A 19,510-nucleotide genomic window follows, 5' to 3' on the forward strand; every position below is an offset into this window, starting at 1 on the left:
AAAGTTTTGTATGCAGGATTAGCATCTTTATCACTTAATACACTCAGACCAGTTGCTGTTGAAATTTGATTTTTTTATGGTGACAATCCCGCTTTAAATGATTGGTATTTTCTACTACTTCACACCACTAGTGACACCACTAGTTCAGCAGAGATCTTGTCTGAGGCCCAGTGCACACCAAAAACCTCTAGCAGATCTGCAAAACACTAGAGGTTTTTGAAGCTGATTTCAGAGCGATTCTAGGCATGTTTAGAGAGGTTTTCTAAACATGCCTAGCGTTTTTTTTGAGCGTTTTTATGTAGTACATTTCATATATTGGTACAGTAAAGCTGTTACTGAACAGCTTCTGTAACAAAAACGCTTGGAAAACCGCTCTGATCTAGCGTTTTTCAGATCTGTTTTCCACTTTCCTATACTTTAACATTGAGGCAGAAACGCCTCAGAAATCTAAAAAATGCTGCAGCCACCGAGTTTGCGTTTGTGGAAAAAACGACCCGCTCTGGTGTGCACCATCCCATTCACTTTCATTTGCAAAGCGTTTTTTTCCCTCTACAAGCGTTTTGAAAAAATACTCCAGAACCGCTCTGGTGTGCACCAGCCCTAATACTATTGATTGCACTGCCACCACAAAGCCATAAGAAATTCAATTGTATTCTGCTGCAGGTCTCCCCGCTCTCCTGCTGCCGTTGCTCATTCAATGAATGGTCACTCCTGATCAATTATTGATCAGGGATGCCCTAGTTTGCAATTGATTGGAAGGTCACACATGAGATCTGACTATTTAGCCCTGAAGTGCCTGGTAGTCATGCTGAGCTGTTGGGTTTGAGTCAAACACCTGCAACAAGCATGCAGCCAGTGGAGTCCGTTGTATGCTGCATCCTTCTTATATTGATAAGATCTATAAAATATTCATGAGCAATCAAGGGTTAACTATTTTTTTCTTTTATTGGTTTAGGTGATCTACTTAAGGAAAGCACCAGAAGAGGCTTACAGAGCACTACTAAGCGGGACCAGCCCTCAGTACCTCCCATTCAGGTGAGAACTTCTACTATTATCAGTGTTTTACTTATTCTGTACTACTGCATGTAAATATAGTACAGTTCATTTTAAGTAAACCTATACTGAAATAAAGGACACGAATGACATACTTAGCTTAGTGGTGGGAAGCCCGTGGATATTCCAGTGGCTTCCCGATCCATCCACGTGCCCACCATGCGCGCATTCCCTCTGGACATATCAGACAAGAGCTCATTACATATGTACTCTTGGCTGCGATCCCCGCCATGTATGAACCGTATCACCCCAGTGGAAGTAACGATGAGCCTGCATAAAAATCTGAAGCTGCTTGTCCATGAGTGGCTCTGTGTTGCTGCCCAGGGGCGTCCGTACTCTTAGGGGAGTGTGGGGATGAACAACAAATGTTCCTGACAGTGTCGGATAGTCTAAGAGGACATGGGAAGCCCCCGGAGCATCCAGAGACTTCCCTCTGCTCAGGTAAGTATCTGTTTTTTGCAAGAGACACAATATTTCTCACTAATGCTAGGTACACACCATGAGATTTTCAGTCAGATTTACTGTCAGATTGATTATTTCCATCAGGTCCGATCTGATTTCCGATTGATTTTCTGTCCACTCCTATGGAAAATTGATCGGAAAATAGATTGGAAATAACCGATTTGAAAATCTCATTGTGTATACCTAGCATTAGATTCTGTACAAGTGTATGGTGGCTTGGATTCTAGTATTGCATTCCTATGTCAAAGGTGGTGTCTTTAACCAGTACACTATCCAGCTTACAGTATAAAGTGAGATGACTTATCAGATAAACAGATAAGGAGAGATAAATCGTGAGGAAATTGGTACTCAAATTCTCAGGCAACAGTGTAGGGCTGAGGCTGTACAGACGCGTTGCTTACATGAAACGACTAGTAATAAGCCAACCCGTTTAAAAACGGGCTCTGCCACGATGCCCTTCTCCCCCGTAATGGCGCGCTCGCGCACACACACACCCGCCCCCTGCAACTGTCCTCCTGCTGTCTCAAGTCCGCCGCACATGTCGCAAATGCGCACTGGCCTAAACGCATGGACACACACAGGAGGACGCAAGGACACAGGAGTTTTATTATATAGGATTTGTCCTAGTAAAGACTATTTGCAGCTAACTTGCTAATCCTTATTATGAATGGGTTCTGTTTCACTTCTTAGTTCGGCAGCTGAAAGTATGACACATGTTCTATGGTAATAATATTTATAGCAAGAGGAATACCATTCTTGGTCCATTCCACTATAAAGCTTTCTTTGGGATACTAAGGCAGTGCTTTTAGTGCTAGGCTAAAATTCTTCACTACTGAGCATTTGGCTTTCACTGGCAGATGCTACAGGTAATGCTTGCTTCCAGCATTGTAAGCACAATTTATTCCACGTGTCTGTTACACCGCAGGGTGATCCGTCTCAAGCATTAACTCTTCCATTACTTACAATCTGACACATCTACTATTCTCAGAATCTGGCCAAATGTATTTATTCTCCCTGGAAAAACACTATTTATTTATGAGTAATTGGAATATGTTGGTGTGACCAGTATATTTTAACTGATATCTGCTGGTAAAGGAATGGGCAGAGGGCTGAAATATTTAATTATTGTGTGATCTTCTACCAGTAACTCACTTTGAATATTGTTCTGCTAAGGAAGAACTAAAAGTCCCAGTCTGCGAGTTGGTATGGTCCATGGCTGAAGATATAAGTGATGCAGGCTTTGCTAGGATTTATAGTTCTTTGCCAGCTAAAAGCACAATTGTCTGCATTCAGAGCTACAGGCTCTGTGAGAAATGGTATAGATGAACTTTTCTGCAACAGCATCAAAGACAGATATGCAGTAAAGTCAGGACCTCTGATTGGGTTTCAATACCTACCACTGTTACTCACGCTGTATTGTCAGCTGATGCGTTCTGGAGATTAGCTTGCATTGTCAGGTAATGATCTGACAGGAGCACTGATTCCTTACCTACAGTGTGATATAGCATGTATCTGTGGCTGTCATTCTTTTAATTTCTCACATCTCTGATTTATCACCCCTGACTCATCTTTTATTTCATCTGAGGCCGTGGACTGGTCTGTGCATAAATATTTCGAGCTAGTTGCTCAGACACAAGCTGAAAGTGTTGAACTTGTCCCAACTTGTTTGGCTGTCATTTGGCCAAAACAGAAAATGCTAATGCTTCACTGAACCTTGTGATGGGTTTATACATAATTAAGATTGTTTAATATTGGATATGCCACATAGAACTTTATTATATTGAGTTGAGATGTGTGCAATGAAACCTCTTCTAATGTATACATTTTTTGCCTAATGCCCATTATCATGTTACTGGAAATGGCATGGTACACAACACAGACCATGCATCATGGATCAAGGGAATTGCTAGGATACCAGAAAATTATTGGGCACCACATATATGCTGCATGACAAGGCATGGATGCGGTCCTAAGATTTTGAGCAGGACCAAATTGGCATAATTTAGAAAGTACATGACCTAAGTTTACACATAATTGTGCACCTTTACCCACATCGAACGTGAAAACGATCACTTGAGGCTCAAAAAATTGTTAGTCGGCAGAAGTATTGTTGGAAAAATTGTGTAGTGGGTACGGGCCTTTAGTGTAGCCACATGGTATACTTCAAAATGGGCCACTAGCAAGCATCACCTCATGCCACAGTGTCACATATCTTCCTGAGGATCCATGCAGGTAAAATAGGTCAGATTTCCTTCTAATAAAACTTATAATCAAGCTGTTTGTGAGTCTGTACATTTACAGTGACACCACTTATTATCTAGACAACCTCTGCAGAAAAGATATGCCAATGCTTATCTTACCTCTCCATGGTGTTCCACCTGCTTGTCACCCAGGAACTCTAAGGAGGATCAGGGCTGCTGCTACCCCCATTAGTGTCCATGCCTTGTTCTAACACTGGTCTAGTTAAGTGCATGATTTTTGGTTGGTGCCTCATGCAGTATATGCCTCTTGCTTCCGGATACATTTCATGATGCTATTCACACTCTAGTGCTATCGCATGTGCATTGGGGATACGTATGCATGTCCAAGCCATAGAGAGTTAATAGGTGACATCAGCATGAAATTTATCTGGAAGTGAAAGGAGTATGTCATTCTGCTGCACCCCCTCTTATAGCCTAGCCCTAACTCTTTTCCTTTGCCTAATCTTACCATTACTCCTTCCCTCCTTCATAGCACGGATTATAATCATGCACCTATTAACCCTTTTGCTCTCAAATGCCAAACAGTACTAATACATTGACCTGTTCCTAACACTGACCTTAATCCCACTACTAATAACCTCTAACCCCTGCCTTCCATGACTTGTTCCTTCTACCTGATAGAATTGATGGAGAGTCCTTATCATTGCTTTGGGTGCAGCTCGTGCTCAGATGAACAGCAGAGTAGTTATAACTGTATCACTAGAACGAATAGCGGTTTGCTATTTTGCTTGGCCACTGACAATTTCACAGCCAAAACATTTGGCATCTTTAGTGTGCTGCATTGCTTAACAAATATGCCAATGGCTTGGGACTCATAAAGCCGGAATTAAAGAGGTTTAATTATTCATGCAGGACCTCAATGTGCTTTTCATTTCTGATCGGTGGCATTGAAAGTCTTGCTTCAGGCACAGGCACATTTCTAAATATACCAACTGATGGCTTAATAAGCATAGTATGGAAATCCAGTTTTCAGGCAATCCTGAAGTGAAAATAAAAAAAACACATAAGTTAGATACTTACCTCAGTAGTGGGAAGTCTCTGGAGTCTGGATAGTCCAGAGGCTTTTGGGATCCTGCTACTTCCCACCATACCAGGGCTTGGATTAACCTCCTGGGGGATACAATTATATCGCCCAGGAGGTGGCGCAGCACTATTTTTTTTATTTTTTAAATCATGTAGCGAGCCCAGGGCTCGCTACATGATAGCCGTTGTGCAGCGGCATCCCGTTCAGAACGGGATTTCCTGTTTGGATTCCCCCGTCGCCATGGCGACGATCGGGATGACGTCATCAACGTCAACGACGTCGTGACGTCAGAGGGAGTCCCGATCCACCCCTCAGCACTGCCTGGCACTGATTGGCCAGGCTGCGCACGGGGTCTTGGGGGGGGGGGAGAGAGCGGCGCGGCACGGCGGGTAGCGGCGAATCAGCGCGGAGCGGCGGCGATCGGTATATACACGCAGCTAGCAAAGTGCTAGCTGCGTGCAACGAAAAAAAAATTATGCAAATCGGCCCACCAGGGCCTGAGAAATCCTCTGTGGCGGCTTACCCCGAGCTCAGCTCGGGATTATCCCCAGAGGGTTAAGCTTCCAGTGTGCAGCATTTTTTCTTCTGTTGATGATTCAATTAAACATCAGTCACCATAAGGTGGCCACACACGATACAATAAAACAATCCAATTTCCCGGCAATGCGATAAAGATCAGAAGATTTTTTTTTTTTTGTTCAAGCAAGAAATCCAATAGAATTTCCCATTTTTATTTGATAAAAGTTGATCGGGAATGGTGGATTTTTCTGATCAATTTTTATGTAAATTAAATGGTGTAGGGTAGATTTTCAATTTATTAATATGTACACCTAAGCAACTTTCTCTGAGTTTCCAATCATGTTTATCATAATTGAAGAAAAATGTAACGTGTGTGGTAAATTCAGCGGATTTTGAAATGTTACAATCAGTCAGAAAAATTGATTGCAATTCTTGAATTGAACAGACATTTAACAATTGTACGGTGTGTGGCCACCTTTAGGGTTGGTCAGATGGGCTCCTGGGGCTGGGACAGTGTAGGACTTTGCAGAGGGGAGATGTGGAAGCAGAGCAGTGTGAAGAATGGATGAGTCTTCGTAGTGTCCAGGGTCAGGCAGGGGCCTGCTCCTAATTAACCCTCTCTTATGCCTAGTACACACCATACAATTTTCTGTTAGATTTTTCTGCAAGATTTTCTGTAAATAGATTATTTTCTGTAAAGTACTGGTAGAGACTGGTAATTATCTCTGGTGCATTATTTTCTGGTTATCTCCTGCTGAGTAGAAAACGCTTAATTGCTCGGCACATAGATGGTTAGATAGATAATTTCCAACATGTTGGAAATTATCTATCTGGCAGGTAAATCTAACAGAAAATCTTACAGCAAATTGTATGGTGTGTACTAGGCATTACATGTACCTCTCTTTGATCAGGAGCAGGTACAGTTTTGCTTCTTGTGAAACTGCTCCCTCATCCCTGTTCCTCCTCAGTTATTTTATATTTAGGTTTATTGAATCAAAGAGCTTATACACTGATACAAAGCTCTGCCTATACAGGACTAAAAATATAATTGTGTTTGTAGTTTACAGCAGAATGTGTCACAAAGGATTCATCTATTCAACACAGATCACACCTAGACATTAGGATGCCATTTATAGGATGAAATTTATAGCCACATTATCAGCAATAAACTCTTAATGAACTGCGTTTACTATTTCCAATGACTCCCTACCTGCACTGTTTGTAGTCTGTCATTTCAACTCTGTAGGTATTGGCCATCAAAGGATCATTAAAGTGGCAATTAAATGACAGCCAGTGTCCATAATTCAGTTCTGTAATTCCATCTTTCACTCAGTCTAGCTATGTACATAACAGTAGTGATTTGCATCCCTTTTCAAGTCCATGACACACCACCATGAACCTTCAGATGTTGGTGACAAATAAAGGGTAACTTGCCCTACAAGGTTGTGACACAAAATGGCTTTGAAAACCCTTTGTCTACATCCTGAGTGTAACGATCTGGCAGATCACTGACATTAATGAGAGGTGTGTTTTTACAGACCTGGTCAGGCTGTGCTTTCACCATGCTGTTTCTGAGCTGCAGAGGCGAAATTCATAAATTAGTTTGAAGTCTTGTCATAAATTGGTCTCCATTATCTTCCTCACAGCAACATACATTATCAATTAAGATATTGTTTTTTCTATGGGTTTCCCCCGCTATTTTAAACAATAAAGGGGCACTCTTCTGGTCTGTAAAGATGCACCTTGTACCTTTTAAGGCTTCCCTTTTACAAATACTAAAGATGGCAATTAATGATGGGATACTTCGGACAATCGTTTTTCCGATTCCATCGTAGTATCGTATCGATATCGTAATATCTACTAATAGAAGTAAAGCTGCTATCCAATTCAGTAAGAATTCCATTAATCTGATCGAATTGGATAGCCGCTTTCATTCCGTTAGTGGGCTTGAATGATCGTTTCCGATCAATATTATGATGGAATTAGAGAATTGATCGTCTAAAGAATCCTATCATTAATAGCCACCTTAACGAGGATCTGGGCAACGTTTAGCTAGAAGTTGCAAAAACGCTTATATTCTAATCCTTGTAATCTTGCCTGCTATAACTCTAAAAAAAAGTTCAATGGTGAATTAGTGGTTTCAAGAGATAAGTCAACTATAACTGTACAAACAGAAAAAAACTGCAGTACCAGTTCACAGAGGGAATTCCCAGGCACATGGTTGGATCAAACTGATTTCTGATAATCAATAACCTCTAACAGCTATACTAAAATACTTGGTTTTATTGCAATATACAGTATAGAGCAAATCTCGAGATGCTAGCATAAACTTTATTATTAAACTAGAACTCTGTAAATATAGAATGTTAAAAAAAAATCCTTATTTAAGTGAGTCAGATCTATGTATTACATTATATACTGTTGTGACTTAGTCAATACTGAATTTTAGTATGTATGAAACAAATAGTTGACATAAATTATTTAAGTAGGCAAAATTAAATTTAGCATTGCTTTTTAATAAAAAGCTTTTTGGTCTCTTTTAGCACTTTATACTTACCTTACCTAGTAGTTCTGGGTCACTATGAGCTGTATGGGTATTACTTAAACACATTGTCATGTCGTTGTTTCCCTCAATTTTTACATCTCCAATCAAAGCTAAGCTTTTTATTGGGATCTGAACATTTAGGCGTTATCTACATTTTTTTAAGTTACATTGATGAATGCAAATGCATAGATGAGTGCAGTATAATCCCTTTATTGGAAATATAGCAATAACTTCATATACAACGTTATAACCCTACGGCTGCATACACAAGTTAGATTTTTCATAGCAGAAACATCATTGCTGATTGATTTGGCTGGAAATGTAAAATCTGTACAGGTTGCCCCTAACATAATAGATCATTCTCACACGAAGCACATTCTTCCTCTGCCCTGCTGTGCAGCTAGCGATGTATACTCTGCTTGGCCATAAGCTGAACAGTGTGTCTGTACAGCAATTATTACAAACTGTTACTTGAATCGATCTGTAATGATTGGTTTGGGTGACAAAACTCAAAAGTGTGTACAAAACTTCGCAGTGACTGCAGTATCAGCAATTAAATAATCTCTCACTGCAGTTGAGTTACCTAAATGTATTTTTGTACATATAAGATTGTGTTCTAATGCCTCTACTGGAAATATAGTCTACTGCCTGTAAAACTTTGTTGGTGCGCTAGGACATTTGGCTGATATGTTTGTTCGGTACCATCTTGGGCAAGAATTTAGCTTGTATGCAGCTGCACCGATGCATTTTTTTGTAGCAATGCACTATGGTTGAACGCTAAAGTACAAGCAACAAATAAAGCCCATTCACCTTCTACTTACCTGCTCCGCTCGATGCCACTGACTCGTGAGCCGTTCCATTATGCCCCCTCCAATCTCCATAAAACCGTACGCACTGCTCAGCTGTAACCGAGCAGCTTGTCTGTAAAGCGCTCATCCCTAGCAGTTTTGTCCTGCATAATAAAATACTGATCTATGTATTTGTCAGACCTATCTTGTTAGTTGTGGGATAGATTGCCTCTTAGTGGTTATTAAAATAAAATGATGATTATCCCTTTATCCACAGAGATGCCTCATTTGGGAATTGCACTTACAATCTCACCATACTGGACTGTCTGCATGGAATCCGGAAGGTAACGTAACTACTTTCCATTTTTACACCTTGACTAATTCCCAAATTTATCATGAATGTACCAGATAGATTCAAGAGGAACTTCAGCCTAAACAAACATACTGTCATTAAGTTACATTAGCTATGTTGATTAAAATAGAAAGGTAATGTAATCTCTTACCCACCCTGTTTTAAAAGAACAGGGAAATGATTGTGATTTCATGGAGGCAGCCATCTTTTTGGTTGAAAGGAGGTGACGAAGCATGAGACACAGTTCCAACTGTCCTTTGTCCTGATCACCCCTCCCAGTTGCTAAGCAATGAGAGCAACAACATCAGAAATCCCATCATGCTTTGCACAGCATCAGGGGAAAATGCCCGGGCAGTTTTCTTTGATGGGGTGGAGCTTCTGTGCAGATAAAAATGTGGCTATGGTAAGAAAAACAGAAAAAAAAATTCTGAAGCTGTGAAAAACACCAAGACTTTTCAGTGCTGCTGAGTAGATTTTTAGTCTGGAGGTTCACTTTAAGTTTGTAAATAGACTCAGAGATGAATATAACTAAAGATTTTTAACTTCCCCGAGGCTTCCTCCAGCCCCAAAAGCACGTGCGAGTCCCTCGCCGTCCTCCCGTGGTTTCCCATTCAGCCGTGATCAGCCCTGGTAACTGCCTCAGTCGCGTTAATCAGGGTCTACTGCGCATGTGTAGTAGGTCTGTGCATGTGCAGAAGGCCCACACTGGGCACGACTGAGCCTGTTATCGGCGCTGAACGGGAGACCACGGGGAAACGACGAGGGACTCGCACGTGCTTATGGACTGCAGGAAGCCCCGGGTGAGTGAATAAATCTTCAGTTATATTCATCTCTGAGTCTCTTTAAATGCGGTATACTCATTTATTGCCAACTGTAAGGCTGCATTTCCACTTGTGCGGTATGAATTGCCGCGGTAAAAATTCGCATGCGGATGCGAATTTCGCATGCGGTTCTATGCGAATTGTCATGCGAATTCGAAAGGATGACGATGTATGCGAATTTAACCATGGCAGTGCTGGTGTGCTTTTCCATTGTTTCTATGCAAATTCGCATGAAAATTCACATACCCAAACCTCATGTGAATTTCCTATTAAATACATTGTATGCGATTCGCATAGCGGTATGCGAATTCTGATGGCTCTGCCATGCGAATTTTTTCTGCACAGAAAAACGCAAAGGAATCCTGACAAGTGGAAACAGTCCCATTCACTTGTATTGCTATGCGAATTTGCATGCGAAAAACGCATGCGAATTCACAATAGTGGAAATGGGCCCTAAGGCAAGGAAATGCTTTCTGAATCAGATTGTTGCCCTGAGAGGCACTGTTGCCTGCAGTGTCACCACTACAACATACAATACAGTTAAAATTACATTTGGTATATATTTCCTCTTGTCACCTACACTTTTTTTTTATGAGCTTTTTTTTTTAGTACATTGCCCATAAAAGTCAGGAGAGGACTATGCTGTTATTTGCACAACCTCCTATTTGATGCAGCCGTTCCAGAGAAATATTTATTGGAAAAGACAATCTGGATCCCCATATAAACTGTCAGCTGCCAGGAGATTGGCCATTCCCCAGCTCGTAACAAGCTCTCCCTCCCCAGTACACAATTTATCACCTGATTTCAACACCCCCCCCCCCTCAAAAAAAAAACCCATCCCCTCTTTCTCTCTGATGCTAAGAGACTGAGGCATGGTTCACACTTGGTTCAGGTGCTGGTGTTTGTCATTCCTGCCACCAGGTCCTTCGTATTAGCATTACAGCTTTTAACAGGATTTCAATAGATTCAAAACAATGCAAATTGTTTAATGATTGGCAAGTCCCAACTTTTATTCGCATTGTCCTGGTGTCCGTCAGCTGGGTGCAGGGAGAATTTGAGAGACAGCCCTTATATATATTCCCTTACTGATTACCTAGCCTGAACCCGAATTACAGTGGGACAAGACATACACGTCTTAACTTTATAGGCCAGGTCTGGTGCGGAGGCCAGCTAGTGCCAAAATGGCCTTCTTTGCCAAACTTCCCCCTCTTGGGTTAACCTACTGGTAATTGACCTGTTAGAATTTTTTGCTCATCAAAAGACCATGCAAAACATCAGGGATAATTTTAAGGATTTTAGCACCTTTTGCTGTATATCACTTTAGTATTGTAAGCCTCTGGCAGGGTCCTCCACTCCCTAGTGTAATCTACAGGATCATGTGCTCCTGTCCTATGACAGCCTGTACTTGTATTACTGGGCCTACCTAACCAGCCCATATTGCATGATCATGTATTTTGTACAATTTCTATATATAACTTTGTTCTATGTGTATAACCCTATGTATGTCATCCTTGTATCATTGTATATATTTATTGTCCAGCGCTGCGTAATATGTTGGCGCTTTATAAATACTATAAATAATAATAATAATAATAGTATTTCAGTAGTATTGAAGTAGTTAAAGCCCATCTAAATCCAAAGATAAATAGAAAAGGAGTGTGAATAGTGCCCACTAGCTCACCACTGACTTGCATTGCTCACTACGCAGCATCAATTTTTACCATAAGTAGCGTGCATTCTCCCACTTACCATTCATCTGTCTGGTGTTCAGCTAGTACCGTGTTGCTGCAACCTAGGGAACATATAATTCTCTGAATGGGTGAGTGCTGGGACATAGCACAAAAGTTTGCCGGTGGATAAGAGATTTCTCAGTATGTGATACCAAACGTCAGTTTTCATTTTGGAAAAGCCAAAATATTCATATCAATCTGTATGATGCTTAAAATTATTATAAGCCCTTAAATTTGTAATATGACATCTCATCCCCAAACTTAACCATCCAGTTTTCCCATTCTGCGATTACAAAAATTGGTTTAAAGAAAAGGGTAGGGCTGAGAAACTGACACAAGACTAATTCTACATGTAAGTTTATACAAAAGTTGTAATAAAATATAATTATAATGTTTTGAAAAATGTTTAAATAATAGTATGAAGTATTAAGAGAGGTTATGTTGACAACACTGAAACTGAAAGCATCTACTAGATCCGGTCTAATAATTGTGCAAGCATAAAATGTAGTCTTATAATGTCTGTAGGGCAGATAAACACATAATCCTCCAACCAATCCTTTACAAGCAGCAAGGTGATGGCATCACATTATCAGATACATCTTGCTGGGCCTCATTGCTTCCCCAGGGCTGGAGAACATCAGAAGACGTAAAGAGGAATTTTACAGAAAGATAGTAGCAGGGTAAAAAATAATAAATCCAGACATTGCTAAGTGGGATGTTAAACAATACAAGTTAGAATCAGATCAACAAATGATTGATAATTCGTGCTTTAATTCGTTCATGTTGTATGATGCACCGTGACCTTGCAGGTCAATTTCTTCTCTGCTGGCAGACATCAGAATAAAATGGACAGCAGCAACCGTGCTTATCTATAAACAAGGCTACCTAATGATCCTGGTCCCCATGGAGCGCACCCTAAGTGGCTGCAGCCCTGAAGTGCTTTGAGTCCACCAGGAGGAAATAAAATATTCTGGCCCATATGCAATTAACTTTTTTCCTGAGTTTTCTCCTAGTAGATACATTTTCATCTTCTTTGTAAAATAACTTTTCAGCACCATACAATTGAAAAAGTACCAAAAAGTAGATAAATAAGTACCATCAAAACTATTTTATTTATTTTTTCTTGCTGGTGGTTTAAAAGGCATATTACTGACAAGGTATGAACATGTCACGTAGGAGAAAATTTAAGAGAAAAATTTTAATTGCAAATCGCCCTCTGTGCTTGGGTGTCCGCATAAAATTTTAGAGGGGGAGGAAGTGCTGAAATTAGGGGGGTGGCGGGGGGGGGGGCAAAAATGGGGGTGAGCCCAAAAAATGGGCATGGCCATGGATCAGGGTGTGGGTGCGGTGACGGGTGGAGCCAAACTTACATGAACTTGGCAATGATGGGACATTAGTTTAGGACTATAGTAGGAATTAGATTGTGAGCGCCTCCAACACAGGTGTCCCCAGTTTAGGTAGTGACAGAGACCCCCCATGTTTAGTGACAGGGACCCACCTAGTTTAGGTGGTGACAGGTGCCCCCCAGTTTAGGTAGTGACAGGTGCCCCCTAGTATAGGTAGTTACAGGTGCCCCCTAGTTTAGGTAGTGACAGGTGCCTCCCAGTTTAGGTAGTGACAGGTGCCCCCTAGTTTAGGTAGTGACAGGTGCCCCCTAGTTTAGGTAGGGACAGGAGGCCCCCAGTGTATGTAGTGACAGGTGCCCCCCAGTTTAGGTCATGACAGGTGCCCCCCCCCAGTTTAGGTAGTGACAGGTGACCCCCAGTTTAGGTAGTGACAGGTGCCCCCCAGTGTATGTAGTGACAGGGACCCCCACTCACCATCGTACCAGCAGTCAGCCCAGCGTGAGCTTCAGTCCTCAGAATCAGCCGGCGACCAGTGAGAGCGAGCGAACGGTACCCCCGTGGACACCACGCTGCATATGCGGAAGTGATGTTAAAGGGAGGAGGGGGCAGCTGGCGGCCAACGTGCAGACGCCCATGCTTCTGTGTCTTCTTAACTTGCAGAAAAAAATGTCTCCATGCAGGTGATTACAATCTTCGAGTTCTCGACTTCTCTCCAGCCTTGGAAAACATTTAGTAAATTGAATCCAGAAGGTATTTTCTTATTTCTTGGCTCATCTTATCCCTAATTACTCAGTCATTCACCTTTCTTTGTGGCAAAGTTTTTGTTCCATAGAGCAGAGAATGAAAACTTATTGTGGCATGCCAGCTCTCCATTTAATAGCAACAGTGTTTAGTCAGATGATTGGTTTACGCCAGTGGCGTAGCTAAGGAGCTACGGGCCCTGGTGCGGGTTTCATATTGGGCCCTCCAAGCACACTTTACATAACAAATGATACCACCACTATGATGGAGCGGAGCTAGGCAGCATGCTGACATTCCGGAAGTATAGGCATACCGAGTGAGGACGGATTGCCCTGTGTCCGCCGCCAGGGATCTTGAAGTCTGCTGTACACAGGATTGCCTTTTGATTTTAATAAAGAGAAGCTTGTAGAAATCTATCGGAGGAGTGGGGATTACTGCACAGCATATATTACACGTTCAGAACCAAGGTGTGATCCGGTGAGTTGATTCACAAAAGGGAGGGGGAGATCTCTGTAATCCCGGTGGTGAAGGCCCGTCCCCCTGGAGTGCAGCACGAGGTGGAAATTGCACAGTGTATAGACAGTGCTGAGCACTATGTGCGCTCTTTCTGTTTTTGTTCTCATTATAGGGTGTCATATGTTTGTTGAAGATTAGGTCTACATATGCGCAGCAAGTGACTTTGAATTTGTTATAACAAATTATATGGTGCTCCAAAACCTGCCAAGGACAACCGCAGTGACAGAGGTGCATGAAGTGGATGGGGAACAGTTTGTTAATGATTACTACCATTCAAAGCTTCTATATAAGTGATTATCACAAGCACAGGACCAATAAGGATCGAATACTGTGGTTGAGTACGGGGCCCCTCTGGCCCAAGGTCCCTGATGCTGTCACAACCTCTGCAACCCCTATTGCTACGCTACTGGATTATGCACTGCTTTACTGATTGATTGGTCTGGTATTGCAGTGAGACTCTTCATAGCATTATTTGAAAGGTACGTGTTGCCATCCAGTGGGCATATAGGTTACTACAGCTAGCAAGCAAGTTCTTTTAAAGTTGTCTAGTAGTTAGAGAGGCATTCACTAAACAGCTACAACAATCACATTTTCCTTGATCTCTGAATTCTCTAGATTTCAATCTACTTGAGCAACGGTAGAGTGTGCTTAAAGGCGCGTACACACGCCTGATTCATTCAAACGACGGGTTCTGCCGCCAGTTTCCCCGTGTGTACAGTCTGTCGGCAGGCTGATAAGGCTGGTTTTGACAGATCTGCTCGACAGATCAATCAAAACCAGCCTTATCGGCCTGCCGTCAGACTGTACACACGGGGAAACTGTCGCTAGAACAGCCACCCCGCGGGCGGGTCTGCCGACCCATTGCTTGAATGAATCAGGCGTGTGTACGCGCCTTAAGAAAATAATTTGAGCCATTTAGGTTCCACCTAGACACTTGTAGGTTTTAAACAATTTGCTGCTAAGGTCCTTGCACCAGATAACACAGGACACCTTCAGAGATCTATTATGCCTGGTACACACTATGCAATTTCCTGTCAGTTAGACGGGTTGTGTAGATAATTCGACAAGTCTGATCTGATTTCTGATCGTTTTTCTGATCTATGTTCCAATCTCTTCTATACAAAATCGATCAGAAAAACTATCATAAATCAGATCGGACCTTTCAGAAGTTATCTATTCGACCTATCTATTCGATCGATCTATCTGGAAATTGTATCGTGTGTACCAGGCATAAGGGGCCATGTCTCAACAAGTCAGAGCTGATGGCACATGAGGGAACTTGCATCACAATAACAGGAACATTAATATTATTTAGTATTTATATAGTGCCAACATCTTCTGCAGTGCTGTACAGAGAATATCGTCTTTTCACGTAAACTGTCCCTCAGAGGGGCTCACAATCTAATCCCTATCATAGTCCTATATCTATTTTGTGGTCTAGGGCCAATTTTTATGTGTAGTGTAGTGCATATATCATAATCTAGGGCCAATTTAGGTCAAAGCCTATTAACTTATCTGTATGTTTTTGGATTGTGGGAAGAAACCAGAGTGACCGGAGGAACCCCACACATACACGGAGAGAGCCTAAAAACTCTGTGCAGGTCGTGCCCTATCTGGGATTCGCACTACGTCTCTGTGCTGCCCAGTGGTTTAAGTGTGTCAGCTAATCAGTGTATGTAGGCCGCCATCTTTATTCATGTCTATAAAGTGTTACTGACCTAGCTGTCTGGCTGATACTCTACCCTGAAAACCTTTTGACTTGCGGAATAGAATAGACAGCTGTGAGCTGTATTAAAGTGATAGATGGTAATAATACAGTGATTAAAGTGAACCTTGGTGCAGACCATGTAAAGTAAAGCAAACCTTGTAAAAACATCATACAGGTCTTAAGAGTTCTCCATGTCTGACTTAAAGAGAAACTGCAGTGAAAATAACGTAATGAAAAAAGTGCCTAATTTTTACAATAATTACTTATAAATGATTAAGTCAGTGTTTGCCAATCTTTCCTATCTCTGATTTACATTCTGAAATGTATCACATGGCAAAATCTTTACTACTGGCAGGTGATGTCTGTGGAAGAAGATGCTGCTTTTTTGGCAGTTGGAAACAGCTGTTATTTCCCACAATGCAACAAGGCTCCCACAGTGTGATATCAATACCTAGGTGCTGACATCACACTGTGGGAGGGTTTTCACCACAATATCAGCCAAAGAGAGCCCCCTGATGATCTGTTTGAGAAAAGGTAAACATTTCTCCTGGGAAAGGCGATATTGGCTGCTGATTGGGATGAAGTTCAATCCTTGGTTACAGTTCCGTGTGATAGTTTGTCATGCTGAAATTTCCTTGTATTCTTCTGTTTTTGTAGTAAAACATAGTCCAGAGACAATGGGAAGCCTCCTCGTGGCGCCCCTGGATAGTGCTATGTAGCATGAACTAATTCCCGCAGGGCGATTGTTTTGCGGTTTTGGTTTTTGACCCTGCATATTTAGGCATGCGAAAGCAAATGCATATTTGCATGAGCAATGTCTCGTGATTAGCCAGTAGGCCAAATTTGCAAAGCCAGATTTGTCAGGTTCACTTGGTTGATGCACACATTTCCTCTTTGGTGTAATTAATAGTCCAGAGACTCCTGTCCCTGCCCTCTCTTGCCTCACTAAGCTGCTCCCATTGGTACCTGTCTCCATCACTTATCGTGTAATATTGGTGGCACGACTAATGGGCACCGACCTTCAGTTAACCTAGTGCAGCTCTTCCTGTGAGACAAAAAACTGAATCCTACAGGCTGCTGTAGTGTGAGAAGTATTTGCAATTATTGCACACAGCGACCAGTCATATCTATCTTTTTCTTTGTAAATCAGCACTTTTAAATGACAGTTGGAAACAAACATAAACTGAGACAGGTAAGTATAGAGGACTGAGACAAACTTTCTCTCCCTGCTTGAAATGAAAACCTTAGTTAGAAAATCTACATCTACAGACCACAAATAAGAAAACCAATAGGCAATTTGGGGCCCAGTGCTGTAAAGATGTGTCACTAGCCTTCAGACTAATTATGTATTCTGCTGCTGTGGAGGGGGAACTATCTAGTATGTGTACCAGGCTTAAAGAACAACTGAAGCGAGAGGGATATGGAGGCTGCCATATTTATTTCCCTTCAGTTCCTGCGGATCCTCTGCCTATAATACTTTTAGCCACAGACCCTGAACGTGAATATGCAGATCAGGTGTTTCTGACATTATTGTCAGATCTGACAAGATTAGCTGCATGCTTGTTTCTAGTGTGATCCAGACATTACTGCAGCCAAATAGATCAGCAGGGCTGCCAGGCAACTGTATTGTTTAAAAGGATCTAAATATGGCAGCCTCCACGTCCCTCTCAGTTCAGTTGTCCTTTAAAGTAGTGTGACCAACGAAACTACATTTCATTGCCACAAATGTCACATTTTTCATTATGACTGGCGCCTGTGTATTATGAACCAATGCAGAAAAGCAATGACAAACAAATGTATATTTCATGTTTCTTACAGCTGTATGAGTTCATGGTTTTCTGTTCACTGCAGCCAAGAGTAAAGACAACCGTTACCCAGTTCAGAAATGATGTGCACTTTTATTTTGGCTGAATAATCTAGGCAATAAGAAGCAAATAATTCTGGGTTGATACAGGATTATGGAAATTTTGACTGCAAGTTTGTGCAGTTTGAAAATAGACCAAAGGAATGAAGCCAAGATTGAATTTGGTTGGTCCATTTTTTCCAAGCTGTATTAATTTGCATAAAAAGTGTCATAAACCTGCATCAACTTGGAATCCTTAGCATCTTATTGACCATCCGTGGAATAATAACAAGACTGAGCTCTAGTGAGCTTCTCTGCAAAATACATAACAATCAGATTTTGCTGAGTGATGTTAAATCTATCCTAGTACCACTCCATATTTGTTTGATGAGGTTATCATGTTATTCATCTCGGTTTCAGGCTCTTCACCTTGGGTTCTTTAACTTTGAAAACTTTGATGTGGATGAATATGAACATTATGAGGTACGTTGTTTCCACTGTATTTACCAAAAGATCTGATTAAGGATATTAATACATTGTGCCTTATGAAATCATTCATTTCCCTCAGGGTTTCTCCTGTTTTCTCACATTACAACCTGGAATTCAAAAGGATTTATCTTTTTGATTTTTATGTAACAGACACAATATAGTGAGGGGCACAACAATAGCTTCCGTGTCAACTGCAGCCTCAAGGAGACCAGGAACATGAACCCGTCCCCATACTGCATGGGGCATTTTATTAAGCCCTTGCCTGGAAAGCAAAGCATGGCTGGCTGGTCACTCCTGTGGGGTGGGTGTTGTGACCAAATCCCTTAATAGGGAAATGAGCAGTGGCACATAGTCTTAGTTTTGTAGGTGGTGCTGATAAATGGATGGAGTGGAGAGAGACCTCATATAAAAGTGATATATTTTTTTTTTTGTAATTGGCGGTAAGTATTTGCAGGCTTCCTTCCTGCCTGGACACCTAATGAAGAGAGATAGGGGACCATGTCAGAGAGCACAGAACTGACCAAGCAAGGAGGGCATTATTCAGAGATGTAACAAATGCCAGATTATTGAAGATAACACTTCAGCAGCTGTACAGATCCACAACCACAGATAAGAGAACCACTCCAAGCCATATACTCCATAGTACAAGGCCCTGTGAGGAGAACCACTCCAAGCCATATACTCCATAGTACAAGGCCCTGTGAGGAGAACCACTCCAAGCCATATACTCCATAGTACAAGGCCCTGTGAGGAGAACCACTCCAAGCCATATACTCCATAGTACAAGGCCCTGTGAAAGCGTGGCCAGGAGAAGCCACAGCTTAAAGTGAACCCGAGGTGAAAATAAACTGATGAGAGACACAATTATATTTATCCTCCTACTGACTTTTTTTTTTGTATCCCTGGATTTTCTTTTATATTTAAACATTTCCAAAGTAGGTTGAATGTTTTACTGACTCTAAGCAGTGGCAGCTTAAAGAGAACCCGAGGTGGGTTTGAAGAATATTATCTGCATACAGAGGCTGGATCTGCCTATACAGCCCAGCCTCTGTTGCTATCCCAAACCCCACTAAGGTCCCCCTGCACTCTGAAATCCCTCATAAATCACAGCTGTGCTGTGAGGCTGTGTTTACATCTGTAGTGTCAGTCTCAGCTGCTCCCCCGCCTCCTGCATAGCTCTGGTCCCTGCCCCCGTCCCTTCCCTCCAATCAGCAAGGAGGGAAGGGATGCAGGTGGGGACTGGAGTTCTGCAGGAGGCGGGGGGAGCAGCAGACTGACACTATAGAGATAAACACAGCCAGCTCTGACAAGC

At 41.9% G+C, this 19,510-nt stretch overlaps 1 protein-coding gene across 2 annotated transcripts in view; it reads left to right on the top strand.

Moving 5' to 3' along the window:
- Positions 1-19,510, top strand: part of CDC14A (cell division cycle 14A) — a 208,153-nt gene that overhangs the window by 103,754 nt on the left and 84,889 nt on the right. For both annotated transcript variants that reach the window (XM_068239995.1, XM_068239994.1), the window contains exons 5-7: positions 956-1,035; positions 8,930-8,996; positions 18,130-18,192. In XM_068239995.1, the coding sequence (XP_068096096.1) occupies positions 956-1,035; positions 8,930-8,996; positions 18,130-18,192 (210 nt within the window). The remainder of the gene's footprint in view (positions 1-955; positions 1,036-8,929; positions 8,997-18,129; positions 18,193-19,510) is intronic.

This window comes from Hyperolius riggenbachi, chromosome 6 (genome assembly GCF_040937935.1).
Source record: "Hyperolius riggenbachi isolate aHypRig1 chromosome 6, aHypRig1.pri, whole genome shotgun sequence".
In the NCBI taxonomy this organism is placed as follows: Eukaryota; Metazoa; Chordata; class Amphibia; order Anura; family Hyperoliidae; genus Hyperolius; species Hyperolius riggenbachi.